Source organism: Xenia sp. Carnegie-2017, unplaced genomic scaffold, assembly GCF_021976095.1.
Source record: "Xenia sp. Carnegie-2017 unplaced genomic scaffold, XeniaSp_v1 HiC_scaffold_16, whole genome shotgun sequence".
Lineage (NCBI taxonomy): Eukaryota > Metazoa > Cnidaria > Anthozoa > Malacalcyonacea > Xeniidae > Xenia > Xenia sp. Carnegie-2017.
Genome location: NW_025813469.1, coordinates 664,092 through 691,747, shown reverse-complemented (window position 1 = coordinate 691,747; position 27,656 = coordinate 664,092). Strand labels below are relative to the sequence as shown.

General features: G+C 35.7%; 4 protein-coding genes across 4 annotated transcripts; 2 read left to right on the top strand and 2 right to left on the bottom strand.

Moving 5' to 3' along the window:
* Window positions 1-624: 624 nt before the first annotated feature.
* Window positions 625-10,126, bottom strand: LOC124437627 (splicing factor 3B subunit 3-like). The gene is made up of 32 exons (XM_046987597.1): window positions 10,061-10,126; window positions 9,495-9,733; window positions 9,152-9,228; window positions 8,993-9,086; window positions 8,586-8,758; window positions 8,292-8,433; window positions 8,069-8,181; window positions 7,872-7,934; window positions 7,613-7,797; window positions 7,043-7,304; window positions 6,683-6,755; window positions 6,466-6,617; window positions 6,033-6,137; window positions 5,483-5,533; window positions 5,235-5,390; window positions 5,015-5,158; window positions 4,882-4,946; window positions 4,221-4,278; window positions 3,943-4,097; window positions 3,617-3,791; window positions 3,136-3,291; window positions 2,884-2,933; window positions 2,577-2,748; window positions 2,434-2,475; window positions 2,280-2,363; window positions 2,057-2,196; window positions 1,898-1,970; window positions 1,721-1,819; window positions 1,376-1,519; window positions 1,183-1,287; window positions 960-1,055; window positions 625-865 (listed from the first exon to the last, which is right to left on the bottom strand). The coding sequence occupies exons 2-32, from the start codon at window positions 9,718-9,720 to the stop codon at window positions 821-823; spliced, it is 3,675 nt and encodes a 1,224-aa protein (XP_046843553.1). The 5' UTR covers window positions 9,721-9,733; window positions 10,061-10,126; the 3' UTR covers window positions 625-820.
* A 79-nt stretch (window positions 10,127-10,205) lies between these two features.
* LOC124437089 (eukaryotic translation initiation factor 2-alpha kinase 1-like) lies at window positions 10,206-14,912 on the top strand. The gene is made up of 17 exons (XM_046987110.1): window positions 10,206-10,402; window positions 10,549-10,683; window positions 11,003-11,031; window positions 11,108-11,206; window positions 11,309-11,367; window positions 11,449-11,542; window positions 11,662-11,742; window positions 11,882-11,999; window positions 12,073-12,130; window positions 12,691-12,812; window positions 12,882-13,075; window positions 13,141-13,237; window positions 13,354-13,454; window positions 13,532-13,700; window positions 13,865-14,097; window positions 14,234-14,329; window positions 14,446-14,912. Exons 1-17 carry the CDS (start codon window positions 10,324-10,326, stop codon window positions 14,587-14,589), a joined length of 1,908 nt encoding a protein of 635 aa, XP_046843066.1. The 5' UTR covers window positions 10,206-10,323; the 3' UTR covers window positions 14,590-14,912.
* Window positions 14,913-14,982: 70 nt separating this feature from the next.
* LOC124437629 (cytochrome b-c1 complex subunit Rieske, mitochondrial-like) lies at window positions 14,983-16,066 on the bottom strand. The gene is given in 3 exon segments (XM_046987600.1): window positions 14,983-15,639; window positions 15,642-15,752; window positions 15,862-16,066. Coding segments are annotated over 3 exon segments (612 nt in total). The 5' UTR covers window positions 15,869-16,066; the 3' UTR covers window positions 14,983-15,145.
* Window positions 16,014-27,612, top strand: LOC124437088 (rotatin-like). The gene is given in 34 exon segments (XM_046987109.1): window positions 16,014-16,356; window positions 16,464-16,604; window positions 16,607-16,650; window positions 16,729-17,023; window positions 17,094-17,293; window positions 17,369-17,507; window positions 17,827-17,935; window positions 18,045-18,264; window positions 18,537-18,803; window positions 19,185-19,553; window positions 19,740-19,925; window positions 19,928-20,294; window positions 20,461-20,851; window positions 20,942-21,370; window positions 21,453-21,668; window positions 21,936-22,224; window positions 22,345-22,473; window positions 22,747-22,818; window positions 22,911-22,988; window positions 23,099-23,182; window positions 23,336-23,495; window positions 23,590-23,737; window positions 23,813-23,983; window positions 24,631-24,890; window positions 24,964-25,107; window positions 25,291-25,644; window positions 25,726-25,826; window positions 25,897-25,974; window positions 26,069-26,195; window positions 26,311-26,519; window positions 26,601-26,874; window positions 27,162-27,265; window positions 27,346-27,427; window positions 27,510-27,612. Coding segments are annotated over 34 exon segments (6,390 nt in total). The 5' UTR covers window positions 16,014-16,289; the 3' UTR covers window positions 27,596-27,612.
* Window positions 27,613-27,656: the final 44 nt, after the last annotated feature.

Here is a 27,656-nt window from a genome sequence, read left to right as displayed (position 1 = left end):
TCGTTATATCAGTCTTAGGGGCTGTTCACATGAGCCCGAGTAACCGAGATTCAGCGAAACGTGAAATGATTTTGAGTCATTGAAAGGAGTAAAAACTTTAAGCGCAAAACTTACAACCTTTTCTAAAGCGTCATGAGTCATTTTAGTTGTAATTTTCAAATCAGACTAAATTATTTGTTTTCATTTTTAAAGGTTTTGTAAATTTTCAAAGTCAGAGCATAGAGAAATTGCTCGAATAAGTTTCTTGTTGTGAAATATTTAATCTTTCCATTTGCCAAAATGATTTAACGCTTCGCTGAATCCCGGCTACCCGAGCGCATGTTAACAGCCCTTATGCTTGTCATCGATTAGCAAAAAAAAATGAAACGACTTTTGCATGAAATTCATGGTAATTATGTTTGTAGATGTTGACGTGTGATCGTTTCTACATGTATAATGGTAATCTTCAATGGTCAACACCAACAGTAAGGTTCAACAACACTTAACGGTTCAAATCATTGGTTCAATTCATTCAATTTAACCAACGTTAATCTCCCAAAATGAAAAGCATCCTTATTGTAAATGCACGGTAATTATTATACAAGCTTGTCATCTTGCAAATTTCAAAAATCAAAACATATCTTGTAAAACAAATATTTGACACATTTTGTTGATATCATCAGATAGTATCTATTTAACAACACTTAAGCTTTTATGCGAAAGTTCAAAAGTTAAAGACTTCACACGTTATTTACATTCGCTTAAACAGTAATCACGAGCTTTAAACACGGACATCAATAAGCTTACGGATAGAATATAAGAGATAGGTTTTAAAATAGATTTAGAAAGCGTATCTCGTTCTGATGTCTTCTAGTTTTTTTGATACCTAGTAAATAGTCATATACAAAATAAAATTAATTCAACACCAACACAAAAGATTACAACCTGAACATGAAAAAAAATACAGTGCTTTCACTTACCTCGGCAGGCGTTCGATCTAATTCTTCAGCAATATTACGTCTTTTACTGGAATCGAGGGAGTTAAACTGCTCACAAAGATCACCATCAATAACATTCTAATGAAAAATTATGAAATAAGATAAACGAATGAGCACCCAACCTCATATTGGTGGTAACTAGAGTGACATTGCTCCGTCAAAAAAATTTGTTATCTCATTACACAACCCTCGAGATGTTGCTTACCTTGACAGGCAAGAAGTAAGATCTATAACTAAGATGATCACGACCACACAGCGGTGCATTCTCAGAACGTAAATGCATTTCCAAGTGTTGGAAGAAGTCTATATCCTAAAATCAATAGAAAAATTCATAATATGAGTTTTAAACTAAAATAAACAGATTAATTTTCTTACAATAAAACTCTACATCATCAAACCTCGCGAGAAGTGAATGGAACGAGCATTCCGACACGACCAGAAATTGTCGTATACACCAAGGATTCGGATCCTCCAGGAATGAGCGTTGCTTTCTGAAGAGATAACACTGTTTCACCGATGAAGAAATTACATATAGTGTCTGCCTGAAATTTAAAAAAATTGAAATAAGTTGTACATCCGCTGTTGTTAAGTTTAAAAACTTTTTATAACGAATGTTGAAAAGGCGATTTTCACAACACTAAGCATATCTTTTTAAATGTTAGGCTACTTCCAACCAACGCGAGTCATAAACTACATCATAAGTTCATAAAATATGATCAACATTTTTTTTGTTAGATACCCACCTTCTGAGGAGCTCCATGTAATAGGCCTCTATCCCAGAATGCCTTGTTGCCGGTTGGATCTTCGTCTATTTCATCTGAGGTCGACGTTGGAAGACGAACCTTTAAAATAAGGACACATGTAAATACAAGTTCGAAGAAAAGATGTGTCGATCATTAACGCACGCGTGTAAAACTAACCACGAAAATATTTCCAAATTTATCCGCTCCAGCCATCGTGTTAAAATCAAGAAGACATTGACACGTCATCCATCTTGAAGAGCAAAAATATCGAGTCGAAAACTTTAAATAATAAGCTGACATTTAAATAAAATGTTCAAAGGATCACATGATGTTTACCGTATATTGATATCATCGGCGAAAATAACAAGTTGATTCTCATGTGCTTTATATCGCACGAAGAGAAAAGATTCTTGAACGTCCATCACGACAATTCTTTGACCAACAGAATGAAGTCCAACAATCAAATTAGGAAGTTTCTAAACAATATACATATAAGTGAAAAACGTCTTGAGCATGCTAAACCACCGGTCAACATACGTATCCATATAAATATGCTTACCTTGTTTTCGCATTTTCGAAGAAGTTTCTTCTTCCCTAAGTCGTATATTCTCAAAAATCGTCCAACACCAACAGCTACACGACCCTAAAATCAATACAAGCAATTTGACATTCAATTCATACTTTAAAATATTTCGTTTCACAGCATACGATACCTGAAAGGATGCTATTGCCGAAGGTATATCATCCATTTCTGTCTGAAATAAAATAAAAAGCATGGATCGTTTATTTTCTAAAGAAATGCAAATATTAGTCAATGAAATAAAAGCAAGAAATCATTTTTCATTCGTCATCCTACCGTGTGCACTAATTCCAATTTCTGTCCACCGTAATTCATCATTGTAACTAGTTTGTATGTATGTATTGCGCCACCGGAGCAACTCCTGGGTTTGAGTGTCATATCAGTTGCAGTTCCCACCAAGATGTACGTCTCGTCTGGGCCTTTCGACGCAAAACGACAGACGCACACACTTTGAGAGAAATGTTTACAAGAAACATGTTGATAGATGTACGTAACAGAAAGAAGCTTGAAATAATGTTTTGGTGAATTTAATAAAGTGACTCTGTTCAGTTAAAAAAACAACTCCGCTTTGAATGTCATATACCTAAATGCTGCTTCGTTTTGCTTTAATTCAACTAGATCCAATGTCTCCCCCTGTTCATAAAAAGTGGAAACAATTTCAATACTGTTGTAGTTTACAAATTGAATTTGTTGCATTACAAGAAAAGTTTCGTGCAATTCAGAGTCGGATTGTGGTTTGAAATCATCAAGATGTTTTCATAGGTGTCCTAAGTTTGTCATCATTATGCAACGAAATGAAAACATAAATTGAAGTAAATATTTTAGAAAGAATCACCTTGATTGGATCAAATACTCTGATCACGGAAGCCCACATTCCTGGACCGGCTTTAGTGGCTCCAAACTGCTGTTCAGGTAAATCTTCCTGTAAAAATTCTGCAGCAACCTGAGCAACTGCTGCCTTATCTTCATCAGCTACGGACTCCACCATTTCCTATCCAATCAAAAGCGATTTAGTTTTGATAAAAACACACACATACACCATAACCAACGAAGGTATATACCATTGAACTAAAATACACGGAAGGCTACCTGAAGCATATAGTTGAAGCTAAATCTTACATCAGACACGCATGATTTTACCTCAGACACTCGTGTGTAGTGTTTCGAGATTCTCTCGCGGAGTAATAATTGATTGACTACACACGCGTGTCTGGGGTAAGATCCCGCGTGTCTGGTTTGAAATCACGGCTTCAAAAAATTATTAGGGTTTTCTAATACAGGTAGCGTTCCATGTATTTTAGTTCAATGGTATATACCTCTGCCATCAACTGTTTACGGTCTGCTTTTCCTTTATCCGTGAAGGAGTTGTGATCAGTCTCAATAATGATCAGACTGTTACTCTCAGAATCAATGACAAACTTTCGCGGTGTGTATTTCAATGGATGAGAAATCTGATTAAAAACTGCACCGAGTTTCTCAAGCGCTAAAATCCTGCAACAAAAGAAAGATATTGCATTTGGGTAAACTGATTTCGGTATTTGCCCCCTAGTTATTTACATCAAAGAACAATTCTCTATTCTTCACGCCCGATGCCAATCATTTTTTAGCAATAATGAAAAATGTATTCATGTCTTCATTATACCTCAAAGTATTGGCCGAGATGGCAACGATTCCTTCTGGACATTGTTCAGATGAAAAGCTAGAAGCATACTCAAGACTTTCATACGATAAAGGCGTGAGATGAAACCGTGATTGGTAGGAGTAACTAAGCCAAGAACGACTTGACATCGCCAGAACCTGTTAATAAGAAAATACTCTCCAATCACTAATAGCTACTTCTTCATGGACATTTGGCGAAATCTGACAAGATTTGCCCTCATAAGTGCCTTAATTCTAATCAAGAACCAATTCCATACTTACTGCATCGGATCCATGCATTTTAACGCGGAAAAGTTTGACAGGTCGAGATCCAAGATACCTACAAACACAAAAACACATACAGCAAGTCACTCCCACAAAATTACAATTTGCCATGTTTAATCGACACGATTATGGATCATTAGATTCAGAGTCGGATTGCGGTTTGATATCATCAAACATTCATTAGGTGTCCTAAGTTTGTCATCATAAATGATCCATTTAAAGTTATGTCGTCGGCAGGTCATAAGCATCTGTTTGAATGATGAAAAGCAAAATGTTCGTTGTATCCCACAACATATTCACGCAGCTCTTTATAACATCGCTTTATTTTGTCAAAGATAACGACGATTCAAAACAATGGTGATTGGGTTCGAAGGCGTGCTTGGTTTTTGTCACGTGAGTATTAGAGCACGTGCATGGTTTTTATGTCACGTGAGTATTAGAGCACGTGCATGGTTTTTATGTAAATGGTTCTTAGTAAATTTTGTAATTGTTTTTGAACAAAAGCACGCCTCTTGTGGAAATCAACCCCAGTTGACAAGGCCAGCGTGTCAAAATAAAGATTTTCATTCATTCAATCATTATGTCACGTGAGTATTAGAGCAAGTGCATGGTTTTATGTCACGTGAACATATAAACGATCAATAAAAGATAACTTTACCGAGTTCTGGTGTCAGATAAATCACCCGTGACTGTATCCAAAACAGTTCGCAACAATACACCATTCTAAAATAGAAAAGTAATGATTACAAAACATTGCCATCACGAACTGACAAAAAAACCCGATGTCTAACCTCTAGTCCGATGTTAAGAAATAATCCAGATAAACCTCCACCTTCTCTAGTCTCTTCATTACCTTCCTTTCCACCCATTTCAACTATACACAACGACTCCGCTGAGTCTGGTAAAGCCTGCATACTTAATGGTTGTAAACAATCCTAACATACACAAATAAGCATATATGTAAATTATACATATACGTACACACGCCAATCCATGTACTCAAGTGGTTACCTGTGGATCTAGGGAAATAATTCTGACAGTGTCGTCATTTAAGCCAACAGCAAGAAATCGACATCGCTGTTCACCAACAGGAACGCTACCAAGAGCCATACAACTCACATCTGCTGACATTTGCTTACGTTCAGTGTATTCGTTCAATTGACCGGACTGTATGATGGAAAACAACAATTAGATACAAACAAAACAATATTCTGTTTATCACAAAATAGACGATAGGGATTTTGTGTTTTAAATATTACCTGATCCATTTCGAAGTAGACAAGTTCTCCTCCACTCAACGCTATCACAACCTAAAATAAAAGAAGAATGCAATTGAACAGACAGTAATTTTTGTTCTACGCCAAAGATTTCTCGCAGTTAAAATGAGTGAATTGGGATTTTTTGTAAGAGTGCATCAAACAAACATTGTATGTAAACATTTCAGTCTCTCAGTTGTTCAGACAAATATATCAAATCATTGCTATCTCATATTTAGATGTCCTGATATATTTCATTCATCATTACAACCAACAGCTGTTGTTCTTCAATCCACTCTAGTACTGGATGTACCAAGCAATCCACTCTAGTACTGGATGTACCAAGCAATCCACTCTAGTACCGGATGTACCAAGCATCCACTCTAGTACTGGATGTACCAAGCAACCACTCTAGTACTGGATGTACCAAGCAACCACTCTAGTACTGGATGTACCAAGCAATCCACTCTAGTGCTGGATGTACCAAGCAATCCACTATAGTACGGAATAAACCAAGTTTTTGCTGACCAAAATTAACCAAATGACGTCTTACTTGTCTCGCGTTCACAGCACATTTCACGATGGTTTTCTTGCCAGGAGATTTCCACTCGTTGACACGTTTGTCCGAACGAATATGTCTAATACCATCAGGATAGACCTACAAACGTAAAATACACTACTCTTATATACACATTGGGAGAGAAAACACGTTTCACGCTTCACGGTAGTCAGAATTGATCTTTTGTCATCATCGTTGATGGTTCTTCTCTAGATACACGATCCAGAAAGGATGACAATTCTCCTACTTCACAATACTTAATACTGATCCCTTGTTATAATGATTATTTTTAAAGTTCTCTAGACTCACGAAGAGAAGGGATATGCCTCCCATTTTATATTCCTCAACAACAAGATGCAGTTAAATAAAACAACAATTTTATAGTGTAAAGACTATGCAACAAGTATTGTGCTACTGCTACTTTAACCTGAAGTAAAGCGTCTTCACCAAGCAACGAACAAGATAAAGTAGGAGTTGTACCAAGAAAGCCACTATCAGTAACTTCTTCAACTGTCTCACCAATGGACAAAACCAAGGTAGCATTCACAAATGACACAATGATATAAGAATCATAATCCTCTGAAAAAGAACTTCAAAGTTACTACACATTCATATTAAACAAAAGTTTTAATTTCCTTGCATACCAGACTTGTTCAATTTTACAGTCCAAACGGCATTAGGATTACCAGGTAACTCCGACACAGCCATTTCAGATACCTACGTACAATGAAGAACTATTTATAGGTATGTAATGTACATATATATATATATAAATAAGCTTAGGTTTTGTTACAGAGAACAGTTAAGACTGCTTTCTACTGTTGTGTTTTTCTGCACAAATATTATGTACATTTCTGTATGTGTGTTATCCTCCAAGTGCATCAGGGCTTAAGTTGAGCACTATACAGACATACATGATATTGATGCATATGATGACAATGCAGTCAAAAACACAAATGCTTAATATATTTTATTACTCATACATAGAAGTCATTTATGTATACCTCCAAACCATGCCTCAATACACGTAGTGAAGATCGCGAACCACGACCACACGCCGCGTACAACTGTGGTGTGTCCTCATTGGCAAGATCTGCAATCTGACAGGACATAATAGGTGCCAAGCTGTCTAACTCATCAACAAGGACAAGATTTTTCAAAGTTCTTGGTTGAAAAAAGAATGTTGTTCCTTCTTCAAGTTCCATGTTGCTTGAAAACTCTGGTTCATCATCATCATCACCCAAATGAGCAATTTGATAAAAATAACTAAAATGAAAACAGAAAATTATGTCCAGACACAAGGTTGCTGAAAACATACAATCCACAAACCAAAACCTCAACTGCTTTCACTTAAACATAAACTCTTGTCTAAACCAAAATTAATTTTCACCTGTGACTCTACATTAATTATTTTGTAATGATTACAAATAATAATATTTTATATGTATCATGTGACTACATTAATTATTTTGTAATGATTACAAATAATAATATTTTATATGTATCATGTGACTCTACATTAATTATTTTCTAATGATTACAAACAATAAGATTTTATATGTATCATTACATACTGATTTCCAAATTCAGATGCAACAAACAGAAAGCCAGTTTTCAACACACACATTGACGATGCCACTGGGGTGGTATCAAAATATTTAAGTCGTATTTCAGTAACCATCACCATCTCCTCATCTGTTTCAAGGGTACATTTAAATATATCTCCTTGGTCGGTTTGCAACAGAAAGAAAAACATGGACTAAATGAAAAAATTCACACAAACAATGTCAAACAAGGTGAAAGAATTTTAAGTGATTTTAATGGCATACATACCTTTGTTTTGTGTGTAGCAGCACATACAAAGATCATTCCTCTCTCTGGATCATCAACATCATTCTGTTGGATAAACAAACTAAATTTGTAGAGTTCAACATAAAAAAAAACTACTTTGTCATCTCACACAAGCCTGTACTATAGAAATTTTGAATGAATTCAACGTTTCAACCTAAATCCAAAATAAAGAGAACAACCTTTCGTCGAGGTATGGGCATTCGTAAATCTTGTTGATCACCAAAGTTTTTATATGTTAAATAATTCTCAGAGCAAACTAGAACACCACTTGGTCCATCACTACCTCCGGGAACTACATGCAAAAAATTTTATCATGTAAAATGTAACTAGCAAAGTTTTGATAATGACAAAAATAAAACAGCAGTCAGCTTGCAAAGAAGACAATGACTGTTTATTCCTAACCTGAAATGAGAAGATTTCCTCTCTCTTCAAGTGGTTCACTGTATTTCCTCACGACATGGTTCAAACCTAGATCAAGTTCATAAAATGTTACAGTCTGTTGAGTTGTTTGAGCTGCTTCACCAGACGGATCTTGGTCTGCTTCCTAAGGGAGAGCCAAAAAACAATACTTTATGCATTTCAAAAAAACTACAAGGATTACATAAGATCAATAAAAAGCTCTGTTTGACAAAAACATATTTGCCATATCTTTCTGCTAAAACCTTTGCAATAAAAATGTGATATTTTCCAACTGACCTCATAATCCAATTCAAGACAAGCAAACATTGGATTTTCAAAGCCAACATCAATTCCAGTGATGTCAAACACCAAAGTATGAGATTTATGTGCTTCAAGTGGTGATGATATAGTAAGTCTGGCAGCAGCATCGCGATTCATAATGTATACAAGTTTTTGTTTTTCAACAGCACCTTCACAATTAAAAATGATGAATGAAAGATGAGAAAAACAATGTAAAAATGCTTTAATGTTGATATAATGATTGATGAAGTACAGAAAAACATACATGCTAGTAATGCTACAGAGGATAATGTTGCAAAGTATAGTTTTGAGATAATGCTTTGGATCTTTCAAATGAAAATCTTATCTAACTTAATCAACATGTGATCATTTTATATGTAGTTTCATAAGTAATATAATTTTACCAATCATAATAGCTCGCCCCTTAGGATCAACAGCAAGATATTGACCAGGGACAATTCTTCTACAACCACTTTTTCCAAAGGTCTCCATATGAACCTGTTTCATAATCATACTTTGCATTAAAGAACTGCAATAAAAACTGTTGAATGACCATTACCTACCCTTTCAAATACATTTTTGTACGGAATATACTCTAAGACAACAATTCTGCCAGAATCAGATCCAACAACAATATAGTCTAAAAATATTTAAAAAAATGTTTTGGAAATGTTGAAGGAACCACAGCTACACAAAGTTAATCAACACAAGAGCCATCGAGAAAGTGAGAATCACTCTACCAGACTGGTAAGTTTGTAAATCACAAAATCATGCAGCCAAGATCTTGGGTGTGCAGAACAAACTTTCCAGTCAAGTCAGTTCATCCTCAACAAGTTCTTTGACCATAAAAAGTGCTTTAAACTGAATAGATCATTCTGGTAATATAATTTATACAGCAATTCTAACCTTTACTTCCACCAGTCAAACGAAATGGGGCTATATCTCTGACCACACAAAATACTTCCACAGCCAACACAGGTATCACTTTACCAGTGTTTGGGTCAGGACGAAGCAGCTCAATCGACCCTCCACGTGTCACAACAATCTCCTGCGATTTTGTGCCAGAAAAATTTCCATGTATAGCACGTGTGATTGCAGAAGCTCGTTGAAGAGTCAGAGAATACAGATGCATGGTGGAAAGGATTCTGTGAGACACAAAATCGTGTACAATTTATCAATATGGTGTTTGTTAAATTTCACATGTTTCAATATTCACAACTGTGCTTGCATAAGGAGATGATTTTAAGTTGAGAAAGGAAGTGGAAGCTATGCATCAGCCATCTACCTTACAATGTTTACAAATCTGAGACTCCATGATACTTTTAAAAGCGTTAATATAAAATAACAACAGCAATGATAATAAGATACACAAATAACGTTTTTTTAAAACAATTGCACCTACTACGGGTCTTATCTTTACTAGCAAGCCATTAAAATATGTAAGATGCAAAAAGATTGAATTGCATGCTTACCACTGACAACACACCAACGCTTACACCTCCATAACGAAGTAGAGCTATTTCGAGTCAGAAAATTGCGAGGGAGACTGAGGAGACTGGAGAGGAGACTATAAATTTGATGCTAAAATTAAATTATGACGGAAGATTAAACGGATTGTTTTAAGTTGGTGATGTGTGTCCAAGATGTAGTAAATATTTATTGAGCATAGAATCTAAAAAGTGAATAGTGTTTGAGTATTAAATGATAAGATATGAGGCGAATCTTATCATGATTGATGGAGCAAGAACGCTCATCCATTTGGACTCAGTCCTCTTTCGAAAAGCCAAAATTTCATACTCATATAGATTTTGACGGTAGGAAGGAAAATACCACAATTATTTTATGTTGTTAAATTTGGCGTGATTGGTACTTTATACATGCATGTGACTCAAGCACAACTATTTGAGTTCTCGTTAATCATCTAGAGTTTTTAAATTTTTGATGAATATATTTTTTGCAGACTCTGGTGTCCGTGCAGATGTGATCCAATCTCTTGAAAAGCGTATTCCAAACCATTTTCTTGTCATTGCTCTTATAAAACAACTGTGTTCACTTTACATTGATGAAGAGGAAAAGTGCTTAGAAACCTTCAACAGTAATGACATCACATATACATATATATATATACTGTACACAGAAATGCAGTAGTATAAGCAATAAATTTTACAAAATGTAGCATGACATGCATGATGAATGATGACTCCCTTTATCCACCCCTACTTCCTCCCCAAAGGCTGTAAAATACCACTCCTTAGTTCATAAAATAGCTTGTTTGCAGCTTGTAATTAAAGAAATGATAAATATCTCAATGACAGGAATATTATTTCCTATTCACATAATCAGCAAGCAGGCTATCCAAGAAGTTTTGATTGAATTTGTGTGGTTTTTGAAAATCATATTTTTTGTATTTTTAGAAATATGCGAGCAACTAGCCAATATGAAAGTAAGATAAGAACAGCTTTGTAAGCTTGGTTTATGAATTTGTAGCTTTCTTTGTTTAATTATTTAATATCTTTTAGATTATTCCGTTATTTGCTCTTCATGAAGATTTCTCTGCCATTCGTGAAAAATACATCAGTGCATTTCATAATGTTCTTTTGACAACCAGTGATAAAAAGGTGAGTTATGTTAACTCCTTGTTATGTCAAGTGTAAATTTCAGGACTGACATCTGTTCCCATCATCAAAAATTCCTTACAACTCTCAAATTTTCTGTTGTAGGAAACATGCGTTAAGAAAGTCACTGACTGTAAAATATTGTGTAAATCATCAGCTTCAAGGTGAAGTTTTGTAATTTCCATTTCAATGATAAATTTTTTTGGTATGTTTGTGATTAAGACAAACTTTCTTTCCTCCAATAGTTCAAAGATACTTGATTACAATGCAACTCGATACAAGGAAGAATTTGAAGAAATTATAAAACTAGGCAAAGGTGGATTTGGAAGCGTTTACAAGGTAAAAATGTGCAAATTACACAAATGCTTTGGCAATACCATAGAAGTTGCTAATTTTTGCCTGGTGTGACATTTGTTTGAATGTGTTGTAGTATTTAAATGGATATCCATTCGTTTAAGGTTAAAAATCGCTTGGATCGTCGTGAGTATGCTGTAAAGAAAGTTCATTTAAGTGAAAAAGATCTTGCAAATTGTCTTAAGGTATAAAGTACTACAATGTGTGATACAATTTATGCAATGTTTACTTGATAGTTGCTCTAAAGAAGCCTCTACACTACATTCATTTTGTATACAGTAAAGTTGGGTATATATGCACATTCTGTTTCATAATTTATTCTAGGTGTTACGTGAAGTTAAAGTTCTTGCACGTCTACGTCATTCTAATGTCGTTGGTTACCAGTCCGCGTGGCTTGAATTCGTCAACAACGAGAATTCTTTGGTGGCTTCAAGCATTCCAAGTAATCAATGATTGTTCAAAAGACGAGCTTTTATGTCCAATTTTGTAGTTCATACTTGTGCTAATCTCCCTAGGAATATCAACGCATCCCGATCGATTAGTTGATCTTGAGTTTGAATCGGATTTTAGAAAGTACGTATGAAATTATGAGAATAAACTGTTCACACCTTTTGCAATAAAAACAACAGAGACTTTGTCGTGGTGAGGATTGCCTTGAAAAGTTCAAATGGCCATAAATCATAGAGTTCTCAATACAAGAGAAAACAAGACAAGGGCAAAAGTTCTAAAACAGTTCTTTCCTCGAACACTTGGTTTTCTATCGGTTTTTACAACTCTTGGAAACTCTATGATTGTTACATGTTTGTAGATGTAGATCGTCCAGGTTAGTATAGTCCTGAGAAGGACTGTTTTTGTTGTTGTTGACTGACGTTTCGACAACCTTAGCGGTAGTCATCTTCAGAGTCAAAATGATGGTAGTCATTTTGGACGATCTACATTTACAAACATGTAACGATACTCCCGGGCTCAAACCATTTACTCTATGATTGTACGTTGTTCGTCATGGTAATTGCGTTTTTAAGGCAATATAAAAACTGTATAAAGTGCTGTGCTTTAAAAGCTTCCTTTATACATTTTTGAACGTTTTTTTTTATACGAATGAACGAGTAACCTTTAAAATAACCTTTGTACAGACTAAAGACCGAGGATCAAAGTGAAAGCAGTCATATTGTGTTCCAGACCTCCGACACAAGTATAGATGATGAAAAGTCAAACACAAGTCAACATACGTTTAGTCCACCACCCACCCCCGTGAGTAAGCTAATAAAGTACAAATATCTTCTACATGTTTGTTGTGGTGAGCTTTTATTTTCATGTATTTTAGGCGAATCTCGGAGTAATGGGAACAGTTTAGTTCCCATAAACAATTCTCGCATCCATAAATCAGCATCTGACGCTAATTTTGGACGTTTTCGTAACTCAAAGTCCTACAAAAATTCTCATCATCATTTTTCACCGAGGAAAACCAGACGAACGACTCTGACAACTACTCATACACTGATGAATCTGTCTCGGAGAAGGTTATAGACACGTGCATTTCACGTGCTTATGTCATGCTTTCTACATGATTTCTCTCTCTTTAGTGTTTTGGGATCGTATTACTTATTCAGATGGAACTCTGTGACATTACGTTAAGACACTGGCTGCAAGAGAGAAACAGTCAACTGTCAAATAATGAAGGTAAGAACAAATGTGAGAAATGTAGCCAAATGGTGATTTTTCTTTCTCTTTATACGGATGAAGTATTGGGCGAAAGAAATCGAATGCATCTAAATATGATTGGTTTTTAATTGAAGGTGGACTTGTGAATAAAAAGGAAAACATGAAAATATTCAAACAAATTGTCACTGGTGTAAAATACATTCATTCTCAAGGCTTAATACATCGAGATATAAAGGTAGCGATTGTTCTTGTAAACGTTAAGTTTCATCATAAGATGTATGTTCTTTATCCATCAGTCTTTGTGTTTTTTAGCCAAACAACATTTTCTTGAATCGTACCAAACGCTACGATGATTCCTACGATTATTGTGTGAAAATTGGTGACTTTGGTCTTGCGAGACCCGACATGTTTGGTGAACATTCCTTCGCGACAACAGAACTAACATCATTTATAGAACCGATTTCTCCATTGTTCCCTGGAGGTGTGTGTGGGAATGAAACATTGTTTTGATAAAGATGTTTTCAGATACGTGTAAAGGAAGATATGAAAATTTATACCAGTTTGCCTTTCAGATAAATACAATTGATTGAAGATTCTTTTTCATCAGTTTCGTTTTATTTTGATAATGAGTTATTTTCTTTATAGATACACCACCATCCTCATCAAGCCAGACAAAAGGTGTAGGTACTTGTACTTATGCATCCCCTGAGCAACTTCACAACAGAGACTATAGCTCTAAAGTCGATATATACAGTCTAGGTATAGTTCTCTTCGAATTCTTTCAACCTTTCAAGACGGAAATGGAAAGGCATACAAATATTAAAGATCTGAGAAAGTCACATGTGCCACAGGAGCTTAAAAATTTATGGTCTGAAGAGGTTGGTGACGTCACGGAAGGTCTTAAATAAGATCTTGATAACATCAAATGATTTGTGAATGCTTTCTTTTTAGAGCAACTTTTCGTTTTAAGGTACTTTCAACAAACTTTTGTAAGTCGCTAACATTTTTACCTAGAATGATTTAATTCTTCAAATGATGGCCAAAGATCCTGAAAGTAGACCGTCTGCTGACGATATCTTAGAAATGGATATTCTCAACGAGAAAAACAAGGTGTGTCTATTTTGTTGGTGTACTTTCTCAGAAATGCCTTTCAGTTTCAACAGTGGGCTGGGGAAAACATTATATCACTTTGGTCTGCATTTAATTTTGAATTATGTATTGTGTAGTGTTTTGCTGAATTGATGGTAAAGTTGGAGATTGAACAGAAAGAAAATGCCTTTTTACGTAACCGCATTCACGCTTTGGAACTTGAACTGAAGGAGAAAGACGAACTGATTGCTCAGTTTAAAGTTCACGACAAAACGTTGTGAAGAGAAGAGTATTCACAACGTTGTGATATCTATTTTAATTTGTAGGTTTAGCTTCATCATAGAGACGAAAATGGTTAGAAATAGAGATAAAATATTTTACTTTGGTGTAAAATAATTTTGACGATGTGACTGTCGATTAGAATATTTTGTGTTCATTCAAAGCTTTTCATTGTAGATAAGTGAAATGTTGATATTTTTGCTTGTAAAGAGTTTCGAAGAGTGTGTTGTGTGATATCCTGACAGAAATTTAGTTCAACTTCAGTTTTAAAAGCAAATGTTGTGTTCAACTTCGTGTTCATTAAACAAGTATATTCAAACGTTGATTTGAGCGCTGTCATTTAGCATTGTTTATAAGTGTAAAAAATCTTTACAATAATTGGTGAAATCGAAAAATGAGCAATACAAGATTTATTTATCACATATACATTGTATAAATATCCATTTTCAACAAGTATCAGGGAAGTAAAAGAGAAAAAGAAATATGATACTGTGCACATAAAATACAGCAATTATTTTAAGGTTCCATTTAGTTGTCTTTTGTGTCATAAGCTGAATCTTAACCAACAACAAGAGTAGTTTCATCAGTAAACGTATACTCTGGAATCTCTAAGTTGAGCGGAGCAGGACCCTTTCGTATGCGACCAGAAGCATCATAGTGTGAACCATGACAAGGACAATAGTATCCACCATAGTCACCAGCATTTGAAATGGGTACACAACCAAGATGAGTACAGACACCAAGCAACACCAACCATTCTGGTCTTTGAACCCTGTCATCGTCATGTTCAGGATCTCTTAACTCGGAGAGATTTGTGTTTTTGCTATCTTCAATCTCGGCTGCTGTCCTATGGCGTACAAACAAAGGACGACCACGCCACTTGAGAGCAGCATTCTTTCCTTCTGGAATTGTGTTAAGGTCCACCTCAATCTTAGCTAATGCCAATACATCAGCACTTGCAGACATTGTTTGTAGGAAGTTTATGACTGCGTTCTTTCCTGTGTGCAATCCTGTGATTCCCATACCAGCCATAACAACATAGGTGAAAGCCGGCGACCCATGTGTGCATCTAGTGGTTGGCTTTTTTCATTAGATGTTGTTCGACGGTAGGATGAGAAATCTGGCACTTCGACATCAGTATGGCTATATCTCATTTGAGTTTTTCCTAAACATGTTATATCAATTAATTCACTTCTAAACCAAAACAGCATCATTTAAAGATAAAGAATCAACTGGCGAAAAAACATGAATAAAACTGAGACAAAAGCACATACCAAACATTTTGTTTGTGGAAGCCGGTGCAAATCCGTTCACTGACTGAAAAAGTGCATTATATCCTGAGGTTGAAACTTGAATTTTCTCATTACTAGGAAGCGGCGTTGTTGGATTTTGATGGTTTGTGATACATTCACAACTGTTGCGGTAATCAAACGAGAGACACAAGGCGAAATAGCTCTTGTACTGAGCATTTTGCGTTGTAAAAAGTAAGTTAAAATTACCAAAATGGCGTCGAAGAAAAACGGTACGAATGTGGATATTAGGATACAATAGGGATATTATGCCACATACAAGGATATTTTCCAGTTATGTTCAATATTACCACAAGTTTTATCTCAAACAATGGCGCGAAAGAGAAAGGTGCAAAACATAAACATGTAGTTGAATTTTGTACTATTCATGGTATATTTATTGAAAAAAAATAATGAGCAGTTCACCATTGAATTCCTGCAATAGTGAAAGTGACATTCAACCATTAATAAGAAAGCTAGGTAAAATTGATAAAATATCCAAATGTAAAAAGTTACGACTTCTACGTACAAGCATAGTGATGTTGAGGCTTCTGTGTCATGTTCATAGCACTAAAATTTTTCTACAGGTCATTCTGTTGAAGAGATTCGACTACGAGCTTTACAAAGCATCAAGTTCAAGCTTGAACATGATTTGATTTCCGTTTCGGACATAGTCCATAAAAAGGAACTGTTTGTAAAGCTACTTGAATGGTTCAACTTTGAAACTTGTTCATGCCAAAGGATGCTCTTCAATTACTTGATAAGCTTTCGAAGGTTATAAGTAAAATTTATCACGCTGTATTAGTATGTATTATGAAATTTTCATTTCTTTCAATTTTTTATTCTTAACAGCACAGTTCAGGTTTGGAGACTCTTATTAATCTAGGTGCCGTGGATTTTTTATCCCATCTAAGGCGAGATATTGATCCATCATTATATCAGCATATTGATTGTGTTGTTTCCAACTTACTGAGTCTTCCAGAGACAATTGACAATCATATGGAGCATCTTCATTATGAAAAGCAAATAATTAATCGGAATATTGTAACACAGAATGAAGTAGCTCAGCTCACAGAAGTTGAAAATGATAAGACAATACATTTGGACAATATTAAAAAGAAAAATCCACTTCATAATGGCTGCTCAGGTTACTACTTCCATTGCTCTTAAATATAATCATTTCCACCATAAATTCCTCAATGATTATACCCTAGAAGACGAAGATGTCAAACCAAATCAATGGCATTTTCCATGGATCTCAATTGTTGACAGCGACATGCATGTGTTGGGTACAACAAACTCACGACTTGAGAGCAATAATCCAGAGTTAGCCAGGAAATCTTGTGAATTTCTCAACGATGTACTTTTTAAAGATTTTCCAGCTGAGATTTTTCTACAACAACCTAATATTGTTAAGGTGAATCACTTTATGAAATGGTAGGTTAGTGAAGGAAACTATAATTAATTTTATGTGTTTCTTTTGGTTTTAAAGACATTATTTAGTCTGGTGCACTTCAAAGGAGAATGTGATCTTGCTAGCTCTGCTATTTTATGTTTGTCATCGTTATGTCTTCATGTACAACATCGTTATTTTATGGCAACGGATCCTTTGTGGTACAGCCTTGATCCTAGTATGTTTATTACAATTGATAAATTGGTGGTGGATTTTAAATGTTACCATATGTCACAAACAACAAACAAACAACATTTGTATACCAGCCAGTATTAATCCCCGCCAGGGGGGTTGACCGGTCCATGAACTTTTCTACGCCAAACGTCTCTATCTCTCGCCATATCTCTCGTTATACCCATCGCCTTCATATCACTGTTCACAGCATCCATCCATCTCTTTCTCGGTCTACCTCGTTTGCAGACTCCATCAACATTCATATACAATGTTCTACGAATTTAATGCATATGTATTTATTTAAATATGCTTTCTATGTTTAGATTGCTGGAAATATTGGATAAGATCCACATCTGTTTCATCTAGTTATTCACCAACCAGTGAAATGTCAGATCTTATTGGAGAGTCACCTAGTAGAGGTGGTATATTGAGGTGAAATTTAAACTCTTAAAAATTGATTTTTGACCCCACCAACATGTACAAAGGGGACCTGAAGTATTGTTTATTTAACTTTACTCTCACTTGACATCTCTCTATGAAGGAATCGTGGAAGTGACCTTCTTGATGATGGTTTCATGAGAGAGGCTTTTGAATCTTGTCAACTGCCAATTGATGAATTTTGTTTGCAAGTGTTGCAGGCTTGTTGTTCGTTGTTGCAAGATGTTGCAGATTTGTTGCCAGTGTTTGAAGCTCTGCAGCATGCTTTGGATTTATTAGACATATGTTACCCTCAACGTCTCTGGTGGATGAATCAAAAAACGGTGATATAAGCACTCCTTTGCATCCCTTGTATACTCCCTTGCCTCCCTTATATACTCCCTTGAATCCCTTATATACTCCCTTGCATCCCTTGTATACTCCCTTGCATCCCTTATATACTCCCTTGCATCCCTTATATACTCCCTTGCGTCCCTTAGATACTCCCTTACATCCCATGACCTTTGTATGCATATTATTATACGCTCTTTCATCCAACTTTCTTACATTTGTACTAAAAACGGAGCATGATTTGAAAAGTTTTATCACATTTTAGAAATCACTGCGTGATGAAATCTTCACTTTGGTTTGTCGGGCGATACGGTATCACGTGACTAAATGTGGTTTTCAAACATGTGACAATGTTCAAGAACACAATGCTCCACGACACATGAATATTTTGTTGTTTCTCGCTCTTTGGTTAATGAGATACTGTGGATATTTTCTCCTTCAAGATCTTACTCTTGCTAGTGATGATGATGATAATGATGAAGATATTTATGAAGCATTAAAATGGCTTTATCAAACGAGATCCTGTTCACATTCTTTCCCGAGATAAGATGCAGTTTACAGCGTTCGTCAATTCTAGCAAGAAAGATGAGTTTTATGACAGAGTATCATAGAGCATTGAATGTGCGAGACTCCATTATTGCTTCCGTTGATTTCCTTCAAAATTTTAAAAACAGTAAGGTGAGCATTTTGTGTTCGTACGTACGTAAAGGTTTGTTGAAACGTTAGTAAGATTTATATAGCCAGGAAATCTTGTTTGTTTTTTCAAAAGTATTGATATTTATAGAATAGTGTTGTATGTATTAAATCAAAATAAATTCAATATGCATCTTTTCCAGATGTTATTAATCTGAATATTTTTTTCAATTAAGCTTAAAGGTTTTTAACGTAGCTCTTTTTGTTTGTTCTTTCCAAGGATAAAAGCAATCAAGACTCGTTAATCATAAAGTTAACTTCGTGTTTATCAGCTCTACCGTATCTACGTCATGAAGAACTTGTACAGAACGCCATAACGTTAATAAGCAACGTTAATCAACATGCTTCTGTCGCTTCTAAGGATATAACATTAAAATCCAAAGATATTCTACTTTATCTGCTTTCCTGTACGGATGATGTCATCCGACTACTGACCTATAAATGCTGCTGCGAAGTACTGGGACGAGCATTAAAAGATAGTCATGTGACCAATCCAATGTCCAAGCGTTATATGAAAGCTCATTTTATGATAGATCGTGACGTCATTTATGTCCTGGCCGCTTTCGGTCTGTGTGATGCAAATAAAGAGGTAAGATTCATCACTCATTTCTTTAGATATGTACTAGTTTTTATTGTCTTTGCAAAAAAAAAAGAATGTATTTTTTCCCTGTTGCTTTTTTACTCAAAATACAAAACATTTTGTTGCTTTAAAATTGAGGACTTGTTTTGCTGTGTGCTCCTTACTATGTATTCACAAATATTTCATCATTTCTAGGTTGCGAGCTTAGCCATGAATATTTTGGAAACTCTTTTGCACAGCCGTCTGAATATGGACACGACGACGTGGCGAAAACTCATAAATGATATTATAACATTACTACCTTACATTCAAATGCACATGACAAAAAAATCTCGACTTGGTGTATCTTTACTTGGTCTACTTTCTCCCCGGGACAATCATCTTGTTCTCTTACTGCCGATGGTGAAATTGTACCGTTTTCACAGTTGGAACGCTTAAGAGGCTGGTTACGTTGCATGTTCATGAAAGATAAAGGCTTTCGAGCAAAAGGTTACGGATATTTAATTGAAAATCTTGTCGAGGAGGATCTTCATATGAAATGTGAAATGGTTTACCCAAGTGGCACTCTTGAAAATAGCTGTGAACTATTTATGATCGACACCTTTTCTTTCTCAAAATTACATCGCTCATGCAAGCACGATCAGTTTGATGATGAACGCATTTTGAAGTTGTTTAATATTCTTATCATGGAAACAAACGAGTTATCTTTACGTAGGTCGTCTGCTGAGCAACTTGCCGTCTTGCTTCAAGGTAGAGCGATATCAACGTGAAAATTATTCTGTATCACTGTGAAAATCCATTCTTTTATTGTTTTCTTGCCATCTATCATTTAGATTTAGTCGTCATTATTACATGGCGGATAAGTCGGAGTCAAAATCCATTTAGATGAATCATGGCATTCCATCTTGCCATTTAGATCCTACTTGGCATAAGGTTTTACTGGATGAAAAGGCAGAAGATTATCTTATTAAACTCTTGCGTGATTCTTTGTATCGAGACGGAAAGGTTCACTTAAGTTCATTCGTAAATCCTAAATTGGAAATTGTTTTCCCTTGCTTGAAAATTATTCGTCTTCTTACGGAGTACAATGTTCGATGTCGGCACAAATTGGCACAAGATGCATCCTTATACCGTTTATTATCTCGTCATGCATTGATTGCGTCTGCAGGTAGTACTGTAAGATATGAAGTATCGTGTTTGTTGTCTCTGCTGCTGTTCGATGAGATTGCTCGCTCACCTATGTTGGAAGAACGAGAAGAAAACACTGGGGATATATCGTTTGCTTTGCCAGCTGAAATTTTGAAAAGGTGGTGATTGAAAGTTGCATGACTTTAAAAAACCTGTTCATTTCAACTTTGTTGACAAAAGCCGTCTTTTTCCTGTTTCTTTTATCTCAGATACACCTTCCCGTTCAACCCTCCAATCTACAAGTTAATTAATCCGCATGAACGCGATCAACCTCCACAGGATGATCTCCTCAGAGCTGATCCTCTAATGTCGATGCTAAGAATGACCTGGAATATTGCCTGGCGTAATGATAAAGAAGATCTTCCATGGACAAGTTGCGATACTGACGAACAGAAATGGTCATCTTTGGATTTGAAATTTTTTGCATGTTGCTCAGTTCAAATCTCCATGACGAAGTCGTTGAAATCAATCATAGAAGCTTCTTCACATAACGCCGTCAGACTTGCAGTCATGTCACTCTCGTTGCATTTCATTGGAGAAAGTAATTTATCATTGACTAGTCATGACGTAGCAACAACATCTTTGGTAATGGCGCGAGAAATGTTCTACGCTTGTGACTGGAGAATGGCATTTCAAAGGTGCGTGCGTAGCCTGCTCTTTTGTCAGGTTATTTGAAAGGTTTGTGGCTGATGACAGTTTCGTCGTGCTTTTTTTTTTCAGATATGTTACTGTGTTTCCCAAGTGTTCTGATGATGATCGCCTACTGAATGATGTGTTTAAGTTGTTTACAAACATACTGAGAAGATCGATAACGCCTGATGAAGAATTTCTTGGATGGCTAGCTGATGTGATCATGACACCAGACAGTGCTATGACGTCTCTTATTTATGTCCTGGAGGAACCTGAAACTGACAATACTGCAAGTGAATCAAAGAGGTGTGCTGAATATTATTTACTGAAATAACTTAACTTATTTAGTGTGTTTAAAGTTGTATTTATTGTAAATGGTTTGAACCCGGAGTATCGTCCAGGTTGGTATAGTCCTGAGAAGGACCTTTTGACTCTGAAGATGACTACCGCTAAGGTTGTCGAAACGTCAGTCAACAACAACAAAAACAGTCCTTCTCAGGACTATACCAACCTGGACGATCTACATTTACAAACATGTTGTATTTATTGTTATTGGGGGTTTTTTTTCTGCAGGAGGCTTCGAAAAGATTTCCTTGAATTTGTGAGAATATTTGCTCAAAAATTGCGCACTGTAAGCAAACCGTGGCTGTGGTCTGGAAAGACCATTTACGCAGGTGACTTCGTAAGCAGTCTAACCCTAAACCTCAGCCTGAGTGACAGCCCGCAGTATTACGATTTACCTGTGTTGGAGACAACATTGGAATGTTTGGTAGAGATAACAGCCATACCAGGTTTCAGCATCGTTTCTAAACTTGTTGATCCTAAAGAACTTTGTGCTAATCTTATTACTAGCTTACTCCAGGTTGGTTGTTCGTGATATTTTTACGTTGAAAAGTGTATCAGAAAATGTCGTTATTTCAGTCTCCACTATCACAAAGAAGTTTTGGTTACCGATGTGTGTACTATTTGAATTTCATCGTAGGTATTGGTTGCCTTCAATGCGGGTCGTCTAGGTGCAACGAGGTCATTCATGGGTCGTGGAGTCAGTATGTCTGCTGGTCTTTGTCTCACTCATCTCATACATGAAGTAAAGCAAATGTTGAAGATTGAGGTAAGTAAATATATAAGGTAATTATTGTCTTCTGTTGACATCCATGGAGTAGAGCCGTAAATAAATGGATCCTTGCACTATGTTACTTAACTTAAATACAAAAGTGTTGCATATCCTTACCCTTGCAGGATTATTCTATTACAAGGATATTTGAAATAGAAAGGCTTTTTGAGAAGCTACGTCAAATCTTAGGATGTTCTTGACCTGTTTCGTTTCCCTCCTTTTACATTATTCTGTTCGTCTCTTTCACCTGCAAAATTTCTTTATCACCAGGATTGGACATCGTTTTTGAGAACATTTCAGCAGAGAAGAAGGAGTCAGATTTTCCATGGTTATCGACTATGTTGACGGATCATCTTACTGAAGTTCGCTGGTGTGGTCTCTCAATTGCGACTCATATATTGCAACAAACAGCATCGCCTCTCTGTATAAAACAGGAAGTTGCTGGTGGCCTATGGAATGTTGCTCTTATCATTGCCATGGATGGGAAAGAGTGTTGTTTGGTTCGTGATCAGGTTAATTTCTCATGAAGTCGTTGCATTGTTGTTGTTTAGGAGTAAAGTAGGACTTATACTTAAGTGTGTACTTCAATGGCTCTTGCACATGGCGTTTTTGTTTTATTTAGGCTTTAGCTATGTTTTCAGCTTTGATTGCATCGTTAAAAAGTAAACATGGAACAGATAGTGGCCTCGTCGTAGAGACTGACTCGGTAATTATCGCTTTAGAAATAATTGAAACGAAAATGCAATGTTAAATGACGAAAAGGAATCTTCTTTCTTTTCCAGGAAACAGTCAGTAGTCTTCACGCTTTTCACGTGTCGCTTGCTCATCACAATTTCTAAAAATCTTCTTTCTTTTCTAGGAAACACTCAGTGGCATTCAGGCTCTTCACGTGTTGCTTGATCATCACAATTTTTATTCCAGTCTTCATTCAATCTTACATAATTTGGTTATAAAGAACACACCACGTCTGCCAGGTGTTGCTTTATTTAACGAGACCTTGACTAATCGAAGTAGTGAAAGTACTCGATCCAAATATGGAATACTGTATCAATCCCTTACTACTAACAGCCATCCTAGCAGTAGAGAAACGTTGACTGAAAGTTTGACTGTGACGTCATCATACTCTACGGATGATTCCGGTAAACGATTACTTCGGCACACGTCGAAAAGATCGAGCGACGAGGTCAATCATGGCTTCATCTCGTTCATCTTCAGCCATGCAGTCAATCACAGAAAATGAAAAGCCACCAGTGATTATTGGGTACACCTGACTGACAGAGGAATGTAATCGTTCTTATGAATAACAATGAATGATTATTGTTTCGTTTCTTTATAGCAATGGAAATCGTTCATCACCAGTCACATCCGAGTATTTAGAGACTCAAGCATGTGTCACTCCACGTTTTGTGGCTACCTTGATTGGCATGTTAACCAACTTGGTACAACTCTCGTCTGAAATTGTGTTACGTAAACTGCAAGAAGAAGATCTGCTTGGATTGATTGTGAGGTACAATTGTGGTAACATGTAGTATACAGATCTGTTTGGATTGATTGTGAGGTACAATTGTGGTAACATGTAGTATACAGATCTGTTTGGATTGATTGTGAGGTACAATTGTGGTAACATGTAGTATACAGATCTGTTTGGATTGATTGTGAGGTACAATTGTGGTAACATGTAGTATACAGATCTGTTTGGATTGATTGTGAGGTACAATTGTGGTAACATGTAGTATACAGATCTGTTTGGATTGATTGTGAGGTACAATTGTGGTAACATGTAGTATACAGATCTGTTTGGATTGATTGTGAGGTACAATTGTGGTAATATGTAGCATACAGATCTGTTTGGATTGATTGTGAGGTACAATTGTGGTAACGTGTAGTGTACAGATCTGTTTGGATTGATTGTGAGGTACAATTGTGGTAACATGTAGTATACAGATCTGTTTGAATTGATTGTGAGGTACAATTGTGGTAACATGTAGTATACTGTGAGTTTCTTTTAAAGGAATGATTTTTTATGGTACCTAATGGTTAATTTCATACCACTGATCACTTTTCACAATGTAATGTTTTAAAACATTCTTCTATATTTCTTATGTTATGCATCAACAGCATTTGACAAATTCTTTTTATTTCCATTATTTTCAGCCATTTAGATAGCAGTTACGCTACTTCATTGCTATATGATCTCAGGGCTGACAACGTAAAGTTTTCTCGTTTATGTTTTGTTTCTTCACAACAACATCACTTGAGGTTATCGCTAATGGACACATTCGATATGCATCGTAAAATATGCACATTGTTGAACATCTGTACGGGAAATAATCATACAATTACACGTACTTTACAGCAGAAAAATGTTGTTGAGAAATTGCTAGTGCTCTTTGATATTTGCTGTTCAGATTTAGGTATGATAATTATGCATCATTTATGCAATATATATAATTTATTTTCAAAGAACTCCAATGCCATGCGTTATAGATGATGATGTTAGAAAGTGTTGTCATAAAATGTGGGGAAGTATAGTGGTCCTATTAATGACCTTGTTGAAAACATTTAAAGATTTTACTATTTTGGAGACAAATTTCGAAGAGATGATGTTGAAATATTGGAAATCATTCACAGGTTATTGTTATGCATGTAGCATGAGACAGAGTTCTATAAGCAGTTAATTTTTTTCTTATAACTACGATCTTTTGGTCTAACGATGTTTGTAGTAATATATTTAGTAAGAACTTCCACTTGTATCTTGTTCAATTTCACAGAAAACTTACCCAATGTTTGATGCAGCTTTTCTTTCTCTTCTAGTTGCTTTTAATGACGTTATGTTATGTGACACAATAGTAGTTGGTGAACAGTTTCTCCGTTTACTATCTTACTTGTTTCTACGCGAAGGAAAGCGTATTTTATCAAAGAGTAAGATTACACATAAACTTACAAGTTTGCTCGAAAGAGAATCATTAAGAACCAATGATAACGATCTTCAAACTGGTGATGAATTCGAAGGAAATGGAACTGACCTTGCTGTCATTCTTCACAAATTATATGAAAACAGCAAAGTGCCAAACAAAGAAGCTTTTTTTACTAAAAGGAAACTTGTGTCGGAATCCTTAAGGCATTTGTTGTGTGTCAGTTTTAAAGCAAAAGAAACTGTAATAAAAGGCATGTTTGTTTGACTGTTTTCGTGGAAATGCATTGATTTACTCATGCTGTATATATGTATATACATTATTCTTCATTTAGCTGGGTTCATTGAAAAGTCATTGAACGATATGAAGCGCATACTTTGCCAACTCAACATGGAAAATTTGACCGTTGGCAAGTCCGAAATAAAGCGAAAAAAGGTACCCGATGTCTTTACGATTTGAGCCGACAACATACGTATTAAAAATTCCGTAACTGTTCTGACTGTAGGAAATAGATCTTCATCATGAACTTGTTCAAGTTTTGGAGCTGATGAGAAATCTCGTTTTCAGATCACCTGAAACAAAGGTAACTCTCATCACAGCGTTTAAACTATCAAACAACTAAAATCAATATTTGTTCGTGCATCTCCTTGGCTACTTCATCATTTTTTTTCATTCAGCTTAAAGCAGTCAATGCTGGCCTTCTAATTGTTCTACAAAATCTTTGGTCTTGGTGCATGGTAGTCAAAACTATCTTACTTGCTGTCCTGGAATTGTTATGTACACTTTCGGCACGATGTCCTCATGGTGAGCCCAGATAAGGTGGTGATTAGGGAGTACCGGGGAGGCTGTAATTGCATTTTTCTTGTTATTTTTGTTTGATGATGATGATAAGCACTAGAATTTTATGATTTGACTTCAGTTTCGATAAACATGTCAAACACATCGTCCTTAATGAGCACATCATCGAACAACACATTTGTTCATTGCATCATCAAACTGGCTGTCAAATTTCATGGAAAGATTTTGAATAGCTCTTCATTGCATGACACGCATACGTCATGCTTTCTGACGTTCTCGTTATTGAAGAATCTAGCCATGACGTCAGAATGCCGTGGTATAATGCTTAAGGTTTGCAAAACTCCACATATATGTCATATGTGTTAGTTGTCTATACCGTAAAATTTAATTTTCTCAAAACAATACCTATAGAGTAATTTCCTGGTAGAATTTCCTCGTCTCAGCTGCCTGAGTCATCAGAAGTCAAAAAGTGGCCAGAAGTCTCTGATCGTATTATGGTTACAATTACTTACTAACATCACGTTCTTTCGTGACGGTCAACAAATGGTCACAAAGATTAAGAATGTCATTCCTCTTTTGCTCGAGTATTGTGGTAACAACAACAGCAAGATTAGTGGAAATGCTCTTTCATTGCTGAGAAATTTGTGTTTTCACATACCCTGTAAATCGCTGCTTCTTTCAAACAGTATGTTTCTTATATTTATAATCGTACAGGAGTCTTAGATTCAGAAAATGCACCTAGTTTCTAAAGTTTACGAATAAAGATAAGTTACCACACGACCATTTATACAGAGATAATAAAACCTCAAATATGTTCTTATTTTCAACATCACGCATGCTCTGCTTGGGAAAATTTCATGGCAAACAGCTTATAAAATGTTAAATGTTTTCAACTCATATCTAGAGTTAACTAGTCCGTAACTCATGGTCAAAATGAACCACCTTGACATTTAAAACATATGTCTTTACTAGATGATCTGGTAGAAATTCTTCTCAAGAATGTTGAAAAAGAAAATGTCTTTGCTAGGTGTCTAGCGACATCCGCTCTTTGGGCATTGATCATCAACAATCAAAAAGTACTGTATTACTTTTGTGTATTCTAATGGTATTGAATGAAAACGATGCAAAAACCACATCGTTACTTTTATCGTTTTAGGCGAAAAGTATATTGGAGAAGCCAGCTTTGATGGCTAAACGATTGTCAGACTCCAGGTATTCGCTAGAAACGAACATCAAAGGTATTTTTTACGAGTGTTTTAATATTGTTGTGTTTTTTTTACTTCCAATTAAAGTTTAGTGATAATTTTTGACGTTATTCAGTAACCACACAGGATAACAAAGAAGAAGAACAGAGAATGCAATATGAAACAGCCACAAATAATATTTTGAAAATATTGGGTTATTAAATGCATATGAATCCGTTTCTACGATTATCTTTCATCAATTTATGTCATAAGAAATGATAAA

Bases quoted from the DNA above. Each gene is read 5' to 3' on its own strand.
- LOC124437627 (XM_046987597.1), bottom strand. From the start codon at position 9,720: ATGCATCTGTATTCTCTGACTCTTCAACGAGCTTCTGCAATCACACGT. The intron at 6,618-6,682 runs GTATGCAAGGAA...GTTCTTTTTCAG, and splicing joins TGTAAAATTGAACAAGTCTG to AGGATTATGATTCTTATATC. The intron at 2,749-2,883 runs GTATATGACATT...TTTCTCTCAAAG, and splicing joins CAAAACGAAGCAGCATTTAG to TGTGTGCGTCTGTCGTTTTG.
- LOC124437089 (XM_046987110.1), top strand. From the start codon at position 10,324: ATGGAGCAAGAACGCTCATCCATTTGGACTCAGTCCTCTTTCGAAAAG. The intron at 12,000-12,072 runs GTAATCAATGAT...TAATCTCCCTAG, and splicing joins GGTGGCTTCAAGCATTCCAA to GAATATCAACGCATCCCGAT. The intron at 13,076-13,140 runs AGGTTATAGACA...CTCTCTCTTTAG, and splicing joins TGATGAATCTGTCTCGGAGA to TGTTTTGGGATCGTATTACT.